This window comes from Oncorhynchus kisutch, linkage group LG15 (genome assembly GCF_002021735.2).
Source record: "Oncorhynchus kisutch isolate 150728-3 linkage group LG15, Okis_V2, whole genome shotgun sequence".
Taxonomy (NCBI): domain Eukaryota; kingdom Metazoa; phylum Chordata; class Actinopteri; order Salmoniformes; family Salmonidae; genus Oncorhynchus; species Oncorhynchus kisutch.
The window spans coordinates 67,646,898-67,662,233 of record NC_034188.2 but is presented as its reverse complement, the minus strand read 5'-3'; the positions used below and the strand labels follow the sequence as shown (position 1 = coordinate 67,662,233).

The following is a 15,336-nucleotide window of genomic DNA, read 5'->3' as shown; positions in this document are numbered from 1 at the left end:
AGTCATCTCTTCACTGTTGACGTTGAGGCTGGTGTTCTGCGGATACTATTTAATGAAGCTACCAGTTGAGGACTTGAGGCGTTGGTTTCTCAAAACTAGACACTCTAATGTACTTGTCCTCTTGCTCAATTGTGCACCCGGGCCTCCCACTCCTCTTTCTATTCTGGTTAGAGACAGTTTGCGCTGTTCTGGGAAGGGAGTAGTACACACCACTGTACAAGATCTTCAGTTTCTTGGCAATTTCTCACATGGAATAGCCTTCAATTCTTAGAACAAGAAAAGACTGACGAGTTTCAGAAGAAAGTTTTGTTTCTAGCCATTTTTAGCCTGCAATGAACCCACAAATTCTGATGCGCCAGGTACTCAACTAGTCTAAAGAAGGACAGTTTTATTGCTTCTTTAATAAGAACAACAGTTTTCAGCTTTGCTAACATAATTGCAGAAGGGTTTTCTAATGATCAATTAGCCTTTTAAAATTATAAACTTGGATTAGCTAACACAACGTGCCATTGGAACACAGGAGTGATGGTTGCTGATAATGGGCCTCTGTTCACCTATGTAGATAATCCATTAAAAAACATCTGTTTCCAGCTACAATAGTCATTTACAACATTAACAATGTCTACAATGTATTTCTGATCAATTTGATGTTCTTTTAAATGGACAACAAAAAAAGTGTTTTTCTTTCAAAAACAAGAACATTTCTAAGTGACCCCAAACTTTTGAACGGTAGTGTACACACACACACACACTACCTTTTGGTTACTACATGATTCCATGTTATTTCATAGTTTTGATGCCTACACACACACACACACACACACACACACACACACACACACACCCTCATCAACTATGTAACAAAGTTAGCTACAGTACCAATCAAAAGTTTGGACACACCCACTCAAGGGGTTTTCTTTATTTTACAATTTTCTACATTGTAGAATAATAGTGAAGACATCAAAACTATGAAATAACACATGCAATCATGTAGTAACCAAAAAAGTGTTAGACAAATCAAAATATATTTTAGAGTCTTCATAGTAGCCACCAATTGCCTTGATTACAGCTTTGCACACTCTTGGCATTCTCTCAAACAGCTTTATTAGGTAGTCACTTGTAATACATTTCAATTATCAAGTGTGCCTTGTTAAACATTTATTTGTGAAATGTTTTTCCTTCTTAATGTGTTTGAGCCAATCAGTTGTGTTGTGACAAGGTGGGGGGGGGGGGGGCAAAGAGAACCAGTATGCAAATATCAAAGAGAAACGACAGTCCATCAATGTTTTCAGGTCAGTCAATCGGGAAAATGTCCTGTCGCAAAAAACATCAAGCGCTATGATGAAACTGGCTCTCATGTGGACCGCCACAGGAAAGGAAGACCCCGAGTTACCTCTGCTGTGGAGGATAAGTTCATTAGAGTTACCAGCCTCAGAAATTGCAGCCCAAATAAATGCTTCAAAATTCAAGTAACAGGCTCACCTCAACATCAACTGTTCAGAGGAGACGCAGAGTAGGTGAATGGATGATCTGCATGTGTGGTTCCCACCATGAAGCATGGAGGAGGTGGTGTGATGGTGCTTTGCTGGTGACACTGTCAGTGATTTATTTAGAATTCAAGGCACACTTAACCAGCATGGCTGCCACAGCATTCTGCAGCGATATGCCGTCCTATCTGGTTTGCGCTTAGTGGGACTATCATATGTTTTTCAACAGGACAATGACCTAGAAGGAGAGTGATGGAGTGCTGCATCAGATGACCTGGCCTCAACAATCACCCGACCACAACCCAATTTTTTATTGAACCTTTAACTAGGCAAGTCTGTTAAGAACAAATTCTTATTTACATTGACGGCCTACACCGGCCAAACCCGGACGACATTGGGCCAATTGTGCGCTGCCCTATGGGACTGAGATGCAGTGCCTTAGACCACTGCACCACTCGGGAGCCCAGTACAATTGAGATGGTGTGGGAGTTGGGGACACAGAGTGAAGAAAAAGCAGCCAACAAGTGCTCAGCATATGTGGGAACTCCCTCAAGAGCGTTGGAAAAGCATTCCAGGTGAAGCTGGTTGAGAGAATGCAAAGAGTGTGCAAAACTGTAATCAAGGCAAAGGGTGGCTAATTTGAAGACTCAAATATTTTGATTACTACATCATTCCATATGTATTATTTCATAGTTTTGATGTCTTCACTATTACTCTACAATGTAGAAACAGTCAAAATAAAATTAAAACCCTGGAATGAGTAGGTGTGTCCAAACTTTTGACTGGTACTGTATATCCTCACCACTTAACATTCCATGAGCCCTTAACTACATTACATGAGAAGTGTAATTGGTGCCTGTACCATTGCTTGTCCTGGCGTACTGCATCTTGGTGTACTCTACAGACTGTCCGGACTGGATGGTCCACTGGTCCAGGTCTTGCACCAGACCGAAGAGGTTGAAGTTAGAGAGGACGGGGGTACTGGCATAGGAGTCAGGGCCCTGGGTGCAGGGGGTGTTGGAGCCCTGGGTGCAGGGGGTGTTGGAGCCCTGGGTGCAGGGGGTGTTGGAGTATGTGTTGTAGTAGGCTAAACCCTGCAAGTCCTCAGCAGCAGCTGTATTGATGGTGCTGTAGATGGGACTGTCAGTGGACACTGAGCTGTATTTCTCAGACTGGCTCAGGTAATTGGAGATGGCAACTGCAGTGAGAAATAGAAAGTCATTAAAACATTTAAAAAGTCAAACATTTCCTTGAATGAACCACTTGATCTTCCCTCTGCAATTTCCTGGTCAATCACAAAAGCTCAAATAGGTTCCATCATTTGAGCTGTAAAGGCAGCATATTACTATTCATTTAGCTTCTATTCAAACTACTGCATTTTATCCCATCCCAAGTTGCAAGACGTGACTGTCGGCTCTCACCATTGTAGTATCTGTCTGTAGAGTCCAGTTTGCCAGAGCAACAGTTGACTGAGTCTTTTCCATTCTGGGCAACGTTCCCCATGTTGGAGCCCAGCATCCCTGGTCTACTGTAGACAGATGGAGAGAACTAAAGGTCAGATATTACTGTAAGTCTGTGCTGGTTGTAATTAAAAAAACAAGTCCGCTCATGTTTACATTGATGCTCTGAGTAAAACCAAGATCTCTACCTTCCGTTGCTGAGACCAGATCCTTCAATGTGAGCAAATCCAACTGCAGGAAAAAACAACAAAAGCAATGGCTGCAATTAAAATATCTCTTTATTATGCGTGGCTTTCATCTAGGGCTATTTGCCAAACAAATTCAGAAAATATGCCGTATACTCAAGGGCACAAAACAGTGTGTCCCACTTGTGATTCAGGCATGGCGTTTTTTTGTTGTAATTTCATTAAGGCCATGCTTCTGTGTCTGACCTAGATACACTAAAAAGGCATATCACAGCAACACTAGGATTCAGAACCCACAGATTACAACAAGTCACATTTAAGACACTCAGACTTGGCAAATGTGATGGTGACAGGATTGGAACAAACTAATATTGTAATGCTAATGGTGTTGTTTGTATGCTATGTGAATACAGTGTCGGGTTGAGGATGTTACAGTATACCTGCAGGTGTGTAGGCGAATGAGGTGGTGTAGTGTCCCAGCTCTTTCCTCCTGCGGTGGCGACAGTACAGCCAACCACTGAAACCCATGAGCGCCAGCCACGGAGCCACACCCAACCCAGCGATGAACGCTGGTTGGCAGACCACACCCGTGATCTGCTCTGATAGACTGAGGCTGCTGTCTTTCTGCAGAGGGTCTGAAGGCATGTCCAGTGACAGGGCTGAATGATAGAGAGTCCAGGTTATCAGTCTGGCAAATTAATTTCCAATATGGCTTCCTGAATAAACAGACAACTAACTAACCCCATTGGTTTGTGTTGAAATACAGTATACCAGTAACAAACAATTCAGAAACCTCAAGCCTCGTCTTTAGTCATCTCCCATTACTGACTGAGGACCAAGTTGACAGGCTATTAATGTTGCATCTAAGGTGGTAAAGCTGACTCACTGAGGACCAGGTCTATTGGTGGGCTGTGTTCACCAACTCCCAAGATGGTGACTGCAGCCACCATCACATTGTACTGGAGGTCTGGTAGCAGCCCAGTCAGTAGGATGGACAATACTGCTCCATCCACTGTCCTGTTGATATGGCTCTCTGTCTTCATCTCAGAGTCACTTCCCAGGCACCAGACCTGACAGACAGAGAAACAAGCGTGATACTAAGTGGTGGAGGGACAGAAATGACCTACAACATTTAAAAACACTAGAAGCATCAAGTCGATCATGTTGCCAATAGGACAATTGAACCATAAGTGGATATATTTTGTTGTTGTAAGCCAGCTCCACATGGGGATACAATAGGCTTTAAAAGCCTTTCCAGAAAAGTCTGAGAACATTTTTTGGGAGACTGCAAATCAAAACTTAAGAGGAGATCCAATTGACAAGATGAGGACAAATTATTTATATCTGAGGACTAAATTTGTTAAATTGTGTTTTTGTATTCTATAGAAGTGTTGCTGTTAACAGATACTAATCAGGGAGCAATTTGCAATGTTGAATTAAAACCACTAGCACTGCATTTCTGTTCTGCACAGCATGTTTTGGCAACATTGATAAAACCGACGGCTTAAAATCAGCACATTGCTGATTCAAACAAATATTTAATTTTTCTTTCCCACAAACAGTTGTAGTGACTAATTAACTGCCCACATTTCACTATATTAACATCAGACAGTAGTCTAGAGTAGCACTTTCCTCCAACCAGGTACAGCTTCAACAGTCTCCATGCTGTAATCTCACCTTGTACTCCAGGACTATACCACTCTGATCGTCAGAGGGAGGCTCCCAGGAGACACGGATGCTGGAGCTGTTGCTGAGCTGGACCACTGACACAGCCTGCGGGGGAGCACTCAACACTGGAAGGATGTGAATATGGAAAACTGTTAGTTAACAAGACCCAGAGGATCAAAAAGAGACTTGTCAATAAAATTGTGCTGTGGTGTTCTAGAGTAGCATATAACAGCATTGATTAGAGTCATTTTAGAAGCAAAAAAAAAAAAGAACTTTACTAAATTCTAAGGAAAATGGATTCTTACTGCCCTTGCAGCGACAATAAAGAAGTCTGTAGGCATAGTACACTACTTCAGAGAGGGACGCTCCTGTATCCCGCCGCGTGTCTTACCCTCCTCTGGGGTGCGTAGCAGCACCAGGGGGCTGTCCAGTCCCTGCAGCTCATTGAAGTAGGGAAGGACCTTCACCTCATACTCTGTGTCCGTGCGCAGGTCTGATAGGACAGTGCTAAGCTCAGGCCCAGCCTTCACGTCCTGGACCAGCCAGACGCTGCCAGTGGAGCGGTACAGCAGCCTGTAGCCCTGCACATACTGAGATTGACGCGCCACCTGGCCAATGACAGAACACAGGAGGAGGGACATAGGAGGTGGGTATTGATCTACTCCAAGATATGGTAAAGTATGTAGCACAGTATAAAGTAGCATATTGTTTCTCCAGATTAGAATACTCAGTTTTACTCACAGTCCAGGAGACCTGGGCACTGGTGGGTGATAGGACCACAGGCTTCTGCAGGAAGACAGACACCTCCCCTAGTTCTCTCTGCACATGTCTGTGGTCCACCCCCTGCTCTGTAGGACTCCCATCTACAACAACACAGAGACAGAGAGAACTGCACTCAGAAGAGCCTGACATCATACCACATTGTATTGAGAACAGCCTGATGTCATACCACACTGCACTCAAAACAGCCTAACATCACGTAACACTTTACTACGAAACAGTTCAAGTGATTGAGTGATTATGCACATTATATGCTGTTCTGTGCCCATACTGACCCTGTGTCCTGATGGGTTCAGAGATGGGGCTGGGGTCACTCAGACCGTAGGAGTTGACCGCTCGGACGATGAACAGGTAGACAGTGTTTGGGTACAGGCCAATGACTGTGTGCTTCTCCTGTTTCACGCGGTCAGCTACCGTCTGCCACACACTGCCAACAGATTGGCTGGAAAATAACATTTATCAATTACAGATTGAATTCTGGTAGGATTGTCTGGCCTTGTCCTTATCCTGATATGAGGACTCGGCTAGCCGAACATAACGAGTGGGCTAACATACTCCCTTAAAAGACCTTGAAAAACAACAAAAAAAGGACAATAGTACTGTTTGACAATTTTGAGATGCCGTAGCCAGTATACACTTCCTCAAAATAGTCCGAATTAATCTACAATAACGTAAGAAATCTGTCATTAATTTTCAAGGGGCGTAGAAAAATAATGTGTTCAAACAGACGAAAAAACCCTTACCGAAGTCCAAAAATAACAAACTCTTCCGAACTCTGACCTGCTCCTTAACTAGGTGTCATAGAAGATCTGCATGGCAATCTGCCCTCTACTGTACTCCAACCTGTTCGCCCTGTTCGCCAGTCCTAGGAGGGTTAGCGGAGGAATAATAGGATGTTTCCATCTAGCAGCTAGCTCTATTTAAAGACTGTGCTCTGTTAGATGAAGTTTTAGGAAAGCAGCTAACAGCTACCCATGGGAATATCTCCTCTCAAACTGTGCTGTCAGTCTCCGTGCCAATCAACAGGCAGCCTGTTGGCCTGTCTGTGTCTGGCTCTGCCTGTCCTGAGCCTCTGACCTCTCTGCCTGTGATGAGAGCTCTCTGGCTGGGCTGCCCTTCCATAGCCCCAGGTCAGTGCAGTCCAGGATCATGGGGAAAATGCTGCTTTTTTCCCCTTTATGCAACTGATTCTATGATTCTCTGCTCCAGAACGCTTTTATTAAATCTGCCACGGCTCGGTTTCCCTTCATGTCGTTATTTCCTGTCCCTGTGGCACATGTATGAATGGCTTAGTTAAACCATATGGACATTCTCTGTATGTGAATAAAATACACATCAATAACACAACTGATATAGCAACAGACCTAGAAAGCATTGAAATAGAAATCCTCTATTTATTTGGTGTCCTGTAGAGCCATGTATTAAGAGAGGTTGGGCAATGTGGTTTGCAAATATATGGCTCTGGTACCCAGTCCTTGCATGTCATACAGTACCTGAAGGCCTCAATGATGTAGGAGGTCACAGCGGCCCCACCCTCGTGGGGGTTGGACTGCCAGGTGAGGGTGACTGTGCCCCTGGTCACCTCCGTCACCACAGGCCTCTGGGGCGGCCCTGGCAGCTGGATGGACTCTGACACCCGGGGAACTGATGACCCAGGGGCTCCATCCTCTGGGACACAAACAGGGATCCGGCATGAGATAACATGAGACACAGTGGTGGGGTGTGATAATGGTACCGGGATATAGTGGTGTGTGGTAGTGTACTGGGATATAGTATGAGTTTGACTGTTTATTTTTCAAGTCTGTTGATATTCCCACACAGTAGTGGTGAATACTGTAGCTAAAGCAGGAAAGTAGGTTTCCGTATAATGTAATGTATAATTTGAAACCAGTGGTGTTTGGTTTTGTGAGGCGCTGAGAGAATTGTGTGTGTTTACCTCTCATGGTGAGTGTCCCACTCCAGCTGGACTCCCCCGTGGCGCTGGACACCACACACGTGTACATTCCCGAATCCGTATCCTAGCAACAGATGTGCATTTTAGCTCCCTTACATGAGGAGAGGGGACCCAAAACATTGGAACCATGGTGCTTTAGATACTGTGTTTGCTAATCCAAGTGGAGCCAATCCCAGTGGATCTCCTCTTTTTACTTATTAATAGCTTTTTTGTTCACTGCTTTGCTGCCTGAGACTCACTTTTAGAAGTTTAAAGGTAAACGCTTTGATAACATGCCACTTTGCCACAAAGCAGACATCCCTCAGCCACAGCAGCACTAGGAGTCCTGAGTGAACAGTAGTCTACATGGTCTAGCTCACAGGTGTTAAACTCATTTCACAGAGGTCCGAGTGACTGCAGGTTATCGCTCCTTCCTTGTACTTGATTCATGAATTAAGCTAAATTATTAGTAAGGAACTCCCCACACCTTGTTGTCTAGAGCTTAATTGAAAGGAAAAAATTAAACCAGCAGACACTAGGTCCTCCATGGAATGTGTTTGACACCCCTGGTCTACCTGCTCTCCTTTGCCACAGTACTGTATACATGTCCTCATGCTTCACTGGCCTAATGGTGTTACCAACACTGGGCTGGCGGAGTGCCAGTCTACTGTAACCAACATAAATTCATGTTAGATTTGACCTCTGGTTGGTGGACTGGTAGCATGTGGACAGATGAACTCTGTGTGAGTTTAACCACTGCTGAAATATTGAAGACTAGGAGGGGCATCGCCAGGCTAAATATTTTTAGTCCCTCTTTCTCCCTCTAGAACTGGTCCTCTCCCTCCCTCTTGATGCCAAGCTAATGCAGCTCTTCTGTTCCATTGAGCGCAGTGGCATGGCATATTTCCCCCGCCTCATTGATGCATTAGACTTTGTGTTAATGCGCCAAGTTTGCTGAGCACAAATGCTGAGCATGACACAGTGATGACAGAGAGCGAGAGAGAGAGTTGTGCCAGAGATGTAATTAAAGGCTCTGAGATCGTTAATCATGCGTGGCCACAGTCAATTATAACAAACGATGCTGCACTCCCCGCTCCGCACGCCCACCTCCAGTGAGGCCACAGCACAAAAGGGCCACTGACTGGTCTTTCATCAAAGCAGAACACATTTACAAACAAGTCCATTCATTAACATTACACACTGCATAGGCACGTAATCACACCGGAGAAGTCTGTTTGAAATTCAGTTTCACCTAGACTTTAAAAAAAATTGTAATGGAGGAGAACATAAAAACATTGCCCTCTGGCATTGGGAAAAGTAAAAATGTATAGATGATGGATGGCATTTCTGTCCAGCCGCGCAATACTCATTTATTCATGAGGATCAAAAGACAAATCTGATCCCATACATATTTTTATTCCATGACATCATACAAGTACCTCAACATTAGTGATCTGCAGTGTCCCGTTCTCCATCAGGTTCATGCGGGGGTCGTCCTCCACAATCTTTTTCCCGTCCTTTTCCCATCCGATCTTTAGTGAGGGTCCACCAATCGCATGACAGTGAAACTGGGCAACAGACCCCAGAGCCAAAGTCTGATTGGCTGGGCCTTGGCGGATTATTGGTGGAACACTGTGTGAAGGACCTATGGGGGAGAGGGAATAACCGACAGGACATTATGTCAGTGGGTCCTGTCACACACGCTGTAATGTCCACTCTATTTGACAGTGGTTATGTAGAGCTGTCAGAGCCTACCTGCTAATCCATACATGCATGTTATAATATCAATGTATTTGTACTGGGCTCTCCCCTCCCAGTACCATATTCCTTCCTCGTCCCAAAGTAACCCCCTCAATCTCACCCCCTTCCACCTCCAGCAGGGCTTTGGTCAGGACACTTCCTGCTACACTGATGGCCTGGCAGATATAATACCCAGAATCCTCTGGGTGCACGTCGGTGATGGACAGCTCTCCACTCATGGACACAGAGTAGCGGCCGGACTGGGAGAAGTGCTGGCCAGGAAACAGCAGCATCTACACACACAGAGAGCGAGAAAGAAACACTTGCTTCTTAGCTAGTGATGAATCAGAGATGTACTTTATGCATGCATTATACAGAATAGCAGGAGATGACTTGGGACATCTGTTTTGGTCTGTTGGCTTGATGTGAGGTGACAGACGCTTTACACACGGCCAGAGTGATGAGAAAGGGAGATGGGCATGAATAGGGGGAAGGGACATCCTTCCATCCATCTCCCCATCCATTTAATTCATGTAAGAGGCATAGACTGAGTGGAGGACCAGGGTTATAAACCCACAAGACAATCCCAAACCGCTTCACAAGCAGGGGCCCGACCAGGCACCACAACTATCACAGACTGGAACACAATGAAACTTATTCAGAGAGCCTCAGGCCAACTTCCCCTGCATGGCAGACCTGAGGGTTAACTCCTCTACCACAACCATCTAGTCAAATAAAATCTAATTGCATTTGTCACATGCGCTGAATATAACAGGTGTAGTAGACCTTACCGTGAAACACTTACTTTCATCTTTGTTCTCCCTCTGTTATCAGAATGTATTTCTATTAAGTTATAATGACAGAAGGTGTTAAATGTAGTGTTTCTGTGCCTAATTTCCAGGGAAGCAGCTTCTCCCACCTGATGTAGCTCATCCGAGTCAACCCCCTCCTTCATCGGTCTGCAGGCAACAGCGACTTCCTCGCCAACGCACTCCCTGTCACGCTTTCCAACACGTATCAGTATTTGCATTTTACAGCCAAATGCAAATAAGCTCCCTCCCTCATTTCACCTCGGCCAACGTCTCTTCAAGAGCCCGGGCAATCATGAAAATAAGTGAGAAAGCGCTGTTAAATCTAACGATTCCCGGGTTTGTTTTCAAGCTGAGAGGAATCAAATGAGTCACCAACTAACAAACATGGTGAGAAAACCATTTATCTGCTGCTGATCAAAATAACAGACTGTTGAGCACAAATAAGGCTAAAACACCACAAAATCCTACCGGTCCCGTGCGGCTCAGTTGGTAGAGCATGGCGCTTGCAATGCCAGGGTTGTGGCTTCGTTTCCCACGGGGGAACAGGACAGGAAAAAGGTTTTAAAAAAATGTATCCACTCACTACTGTAAGTCGCTCTGGATAAGAGTGTCTGCTAAATGACTAAAATGTACATGTACTTCAAATGTGACATAAAAACATCACTACTTTGTTGATCAGTTTAAAAGTGCCATTTATCTACAACTACACGTTGTAGTGTGTACAGTTGGAATTATCTTAAATTATTTTAACCTCTTTACAAGGTATTAGTCTTTCATTTTTTAGGGGGTAGTCTTTACTAGTCTCTCTCCGTTTGTCAGGAAGTGACACTGTTACCTGGCTTCCTTCTTTCTTCCAGAAGATGGCAGGTGAGGGGTTTCCTCTGGTGCCACAGCGGAAGGTGACACTGCGCCCCTGAGCCGAGTTCTGGTCCCGGGGTTTGATGGCGATCTGTGGGGGCACTGGAGAGGAGAAACACTCTTTTAGGAGATTCAGTTTTTAAGCTTTAGCATTTAAATTCACAATATTATCCCGCCTCCCCTGCATAATCAATACCTACTCAGTAATGCCAGAACAGTATTGATTAAACATTTAGCACTACCCTTTTACACCACGATTTGTCTGCTGTAACATTTAACCCTCATGGCTTCCCTTTCTGATTAATCTGCCCTATCATGATACAACCTCTCTCATCATCACCCAGTGCCTGGGCTTACCTCAGCTGTACCCGCACCCCACCATACCCCTGTCTGCGCATTATGCCCTGAATATATTCTACCATGCCCAGAAATCTGCTCCTTTTATTCTCTGTCCCCAGCGCTCTAGGCGACCAGTTTTGATAGCCTTTAGCCACACCCTCATTCTACTCCTCCTGTGTTCCGCGGGTGATGTGGAGGTAAACCCAGGCCCTGCATGTCCCCAGGCACCCTCATTTGTTGACTTCTGTGATCTAAAAAGCCTTGGTTTCATGCATGTCAACATCAGAAGCCTCCTCCCTAAGTTTGTTTTACTCACTGCTTTAGCACACTCTGCTAACCCTGATGTCCTTGCCGTGTCTGAATCCTGGCTCAGGAAGGCCACCAAAAATTTTGAGATTTCCATACCCAACTATAACATTTTCCGTCAAGATAGAACTGCCAAAGGGGGAGGAGTTGCAGTCTACTGCAGAGATAGCCTGCAAAGTAATGTCATACTTTCCAGGTCCATGCCCAAACAGTTCGAACTACTAATTTAGAAAATTACTCTCTCCAGAAATAAGTCTCTCACTGTTGCCGCCTGCTACCTACCCCCCTCAGCTCCCAGCTGTGCCCTGGACACCATTTGTGAATTGATCGCCCCCCATCTAGCTTCAGAGTTTGTTCTGTTAGGTGACCTAAACTGGGATATGCTTAACACCCCGGCAGTCCTACAATCTAAGCTAGATGCCCTCAATCTCACACAAATCATCAAGGAACCCACCAGGTACTACCCTAAATCTGTAAACAAGGGCACCCTCATAAATGTCATCCTGACCAACTGGCCCTCCAAATACACCTCCGCTGTCTTCAACCAGGATCTCAGCGATCACTGCCTCATTGCCTGTATCCGCTACGGAGCCGCAGTCAAACGACCACCCCTCATCACTGTCAAACTCTCCCTAAAACACTTCTGTGAGCAGGCCTTTCTAATCGACCTGGCCCGGGTATCCTGGAAGGACATTGACCTCATCCCGTCAGTTGAGGATGCCTGGTCATTCTTTAAAAGTAACTTCCTCACCATTTTAGATAAGCATGCTCCGTTCAAAAAAATGCAGAACTAAGAACAGATATAGCCCTTGGTTCACTCCAGACCTGACTGCCCTCGACCAGCACAAAAACATCCTGTGGCGGACTGCAATAGCATCGAATAGTCCCCGCGATATGCAACTGTTCAGGGAAGTCAGGAACCAATACACACAGTCAGTCAGGAAAGCTAAGGCCAGCTTCTTCAGGCAGAAATTTGCATCCTGTAGCTCCAACTCCAAAAAGTTCTGGGACACTGAAGTCCATGGAGAACAAGAGCACCTCCTCCCAGCTGCCCACTGCACTGAGGCTAGGTAACACGGTCACCACCGATAAATCCATGATTATCGAAAACTTCAACAAGCATTTCTCAACGGCTGGCCATGCCTTCCGCCTGGCTACTCCAACCTCGGCCAACAGCTCCGCCCCCCCCCCCCGCAGCTACTCGCCCAAGACTCTCCAGGTTCTCCTTTACCAAAATCCAGATAGCAGATGTTCTGAAAGAGCTGCAAAACCTGGACCCGTACAAATCAGCTGGGCTTGACAATCTGGACCCTCTATTTCTGAAACTATCCGCCGCCATTGTCGCAACCCCTATTACCAGCCTGTTCAACCTCTCTTTCATATCGTCTGAGATCCCCAAGGATTGGAAAGCTGCCGCAGTCATTCCCCTCTTCAAAGGGGGAGACACCCTGGACCCAAACTGTTACAGACCTATATCCATCCTGCCCTACCTATCTAAGGTCTTCGAAAGCCAAGTCAACAAACCTTGTCACTGACCATCTCGAATCCCACCGTACCTTCTCCGCTGTGCAATCTGGTTTCCGAGCCGGTCACGGGTGCACCTCAGCCACGCTCAAGGTACTAAACGATATCATAACCGCCATCGATAAAAGACAGTACTGTGCAGCCGTCTTCATCGACCTTGCCAAGGCTTTCGACTCTGTCAATCACCATATTCTTATCGGCAGACTCAGTAGCCTCGGTTTTTCGGATGACTGCCTTCCTGGTTCACCAATTACTTTGCAGACAGAGTTCAGTGTGTCAAATCTATGGGGGTGCCACAGGGTTCAATCCTCGGGCCGACTCTTTTCTCTGTATATATCAATGATGTTGCTCTTGCTGCGGGCGATTCCCTGATCCACCTCTACGCAGACAACACCATTCTATATACTTCCGGCCCATCCTTGGACACTGTGCTATCTAACCTCCAAACGAGCTTCAATGCCATACAACACTCCTTCGGTGGCCTCCAACTGCTCTTAAACGCTAGTAAAACCAAATGCATGCTTTTCAACCGTTTGCTGCCTGCACCCGCACGCCTGACCAGCATCACCACCCTGGATGGTTCCGACCTTGAATATGTGGACATCTATAAGTACCTAGGTGTCTGGCTAGACTGTAAATTCTCCTTCCAGACTCATATCAAACATCTCCAATCGAAAATCAAATCAAGAGCCGGCTTTCTATTACGCAACAAAGCCTCCTTCACTCACGCCGTAAAACTGACTATCCTACCGATCCTCGACTTCGGCGATGTCATCTACAAAATGCTTCCAACACTCTACTCAGCAAACTGGATGCAGTTTATCACAGTGCCATCCGTTTTGTCACTAAAGCACCTTATACCACCCACCACTGCGACTTGTATGCTCTAGTCGGCTGGCCCTCGCTACATATTCGTCGCCAGACCCACTGGCTCCAGGTCTTCTACAAGTCCATGCTAGGTAAAGCTCCGCCTTATCTCAGTTCACTGGTCACGATGGCAACACCCATCCGTAGCACGCGCTCCAGCAGGTGTATCTCACTGATCATCCCTAAAGCCAACACCTAATTTGGCCGCCTTTCGTTCCAGGTCTCTGCTGCCTGTGACTGGAACGAATTGCAAAAATCGCTGAAGTTGGAGACTTTTATCTCCCTCACCAACTTCAAACATCTGCTATCTGAGCAGCTAACCGATCGCTGCAGCTGTACATAGTCTATCGGTAAATAGCCCACCCATTTTTACCTACCTCATCCCCATACTGTTTTTATTTATTTACTTTTCTGCTCTTTTGCACACCAATATCTCTACCTGTACATGACCATCTGATCATTTATCACTCCAGTGTTAATCTGCAAAATTGTAATTATTCGCCTACCTCCTCATGCCTTTTGCACACAATGTATATAGACTCCCCTTTTTTTCTCTACTGTGTTATTGACTTGTTAATTGTTTACTTCATGTGTAACTCTGTTGTCTGTTCACACTGCTATGCTTTATCTTGGCCAGGTCGCAGTTGCAAATGAGAACTTGTTCTCAACTAGCCTACCTGGTTAAATAAAGGTGAGAAAAATAAAATAAATAATCATTCTCACATTATCCAGTGAAAACATTGATGCATATATTTTATACTGAGACGAGCCATCATCTAATTCCAATCAAACTATTGTGATGGTATTTGTGGGTTTACTTTGGAGTGATATCAGTGGAAATGAACTGGCGGTCAGGCTGTGTGTTGTGGCCACAGCTTGCTTCTGAGCCCACCACATCGTCTTCCTATAGACATTGACTGAATAACGACAGCACTGACTTCCCTTCCATAGACTCTGAGCTACCCTGCTGCTTAATCTTCTCTGCAGGCATTTCCCTGTCTTCACACACACACACACACACACACACACAATCCTCAAGGGAACAGAGTCATCTGTGTCGTGTCTTGAACACAGCAGATCTTCCCACGTTAGAGATGGAGCACACACACACAGCCAGAGAGCGACTGACTTCACTACACAAACACCAGCCAGCAGGGGGGATGTAACAGGGAACCGTGCAGAGAATCTGTTACTAAACAGTCATGTGGTTTATGTTCACTTCAAATAGTCATCAGAGTGGACATGTAACAGAACTGCCTCTACCTTTTGATATTTAGATTTGTTTTTACAATATAAAAAAAACATCAAAAGAAGTGGAATAATTACCCATTTAGAAATCATGGGTTTCTATGGTAACATACAGAACAGTATGTCAAT

The 15,336-nt window shown here is 45.4% G+C and overlaps 1 protein-coding gene across 2 annotated transcripts in view; it reads right to left on the bottom strand.

Moving 5' to 3' along the window:
* zgc:77784 (Ig1_Robo domain-containing protein) overlaps window positions 1-15,336 on the bottom strand; it is an 82,325-nt gene that overhangs the window by 7,576 nt on the left and 59,413 nt on the right. For both annotated transcript variants that reach the window (XM_031790900.1, XM_020503283.2), the window contains exons 7-20: window positions 10,901-11,025; window positions 9,375-9,546; window positions 8,953-9,158; window positions 7,517-7,598; window positions 7,074-7,248; window positions 5,856-6,022; window positions 5,542-5,663; window positions 5,192-5,408; window positions 4,810-4,925; window positions 4,019-4,202; window positions 3,573-3,791; window positions 3,136-3,178; window positions 2,909-3,015; window positions 2,350-2,685 (exon numbers count right to left, since the gene is read on the bottom strand). In XM_031790900.1, the coding sequence (XP_031646760.1) occupies window positions 2,350-2,685; window positions 2,909-3,015; window positions 3,136-3,178; window positions 3,573-3,791; window positions 4,019-4,202; window positions 4,810-4,925; window positions 5,192-5,408; window positions 5,542-5,663; window positions 5,856-6,022; window positions 7,074-7,248; window positions 7,517-7,598; window positions 8,953-9,158; window positions 9,375-9,546; window positions 10,901-11,025 (2,271 nt within the window). The remainder of the gene's footprint in view (window positions 1-2,349; window positions 2,686-2,908; window positions 3,016-3,135; window positions 3,179-3,572; window positions 3,792-4,018; window positions 4,203-4,809; window positions 4,926-5,191; window positions 5,409-5,541; window positions 5,664-5,855; window positions 6,023-7,073; window positions 7,249-7,516; window positions 7,599-8,952; window positions 9,159-9,374; window positions 9,547-10,900; window positions 11,026-15,336) is intronic.